The 740-nt window shown below is 37.8% G+C and overlaps 1 protein-coding gene across 1 annotated transcript in view; it reads right to left on the bottom strand.

The window, feature by feature from the left end:
* The window catches only part of LOC104736171 (serine/threonine-protein kinase TOUSLED-like), a gene marked incomplete at its 3' end in the record, with an annotated part of 3,445 nt that continues 2,869 nt past the window's right edge, over positions 165-740 (bottom strand). The window contains 2 exon segments of the mRNA XM_010456105.2: positions 165-254; positions 579-734. Coding sequence (XP_010454407.1) covers positions 165-254; positions 579-734 — 246 coding nt within the window.

Genomic DNA, 740 nt, shown 5'->3' with positions numbered 1-740 from the left:
TGGAGCTTCAATTCGACAATAGTAGTTAAAAAGAAATACGAGGAAACAAAACTTAACAAGCTGTAACAACACCACATAGAAACCTTATACAATACACACCAGAATTATGCCAAGAAAATCATCAACCAGGTAAAAAAACCTTATACAAACAAGAAAAGCACTACCTCAGCATGATCAACAGCAGCGAAGTTGTTAGACTCTTGAACTTTCTGCCGCTTTTTGGTATTAGCTCGGATTAAGAAATCTCCAGTATTCTGAGGCAGCAACAACGAGAATGAGATCTAGCTAAAAAGGAACTCTGTATCTCTTGTTCAAGAAAGAAATATATATATATATATATATATATATATATATATATATATATATATATATATATATATAGATGAATCTGCAATGCCAAGATATGTAGCCAACATTGCAATAACACTTTGATCAAAAGGCACAAACACATACAAGGGAACTATCTATAGAGGATACGAACATCAACAACAACAAGCAAGTGGGATAAACAATTCAATTACCAACGACGCTTAAGAACCATGGCAAAAAGAAATCGAAATATTTATTACTGAGGTTACCTCGTCGTCGTCTGAATCACTGATAGAGGTCTCGGACAATCCGGGAGGTGTGGAAGTCACGACTTTGACAGCGGCAGAAGCAGATGACCAGACAGAGACCTGCTGCTGCTGATGTGGTGGCTTCGCCAAGGAAGGGGTCTTACCAGTCAAGCGAGCCTCAAG

Source organism: Camelina sativa, chromosome 13, assembly GCF_000633955.1.
Source record: "Camelina sativa cultivar DH55 chromosome 13, Cs, whole genome shotgun sequence".
In the NCBI taxonomy this organism is placed as follows: domain Eukaryota; kingdom Viridiplantae; phylum Streptophyta; class Magnoliopsida; order Brassicales; family Brassicaceae; genus Camelina; species Camelina sativa.
This window is presented reverse-complemented; position numbering and strand designations above follow the sequence as displayed.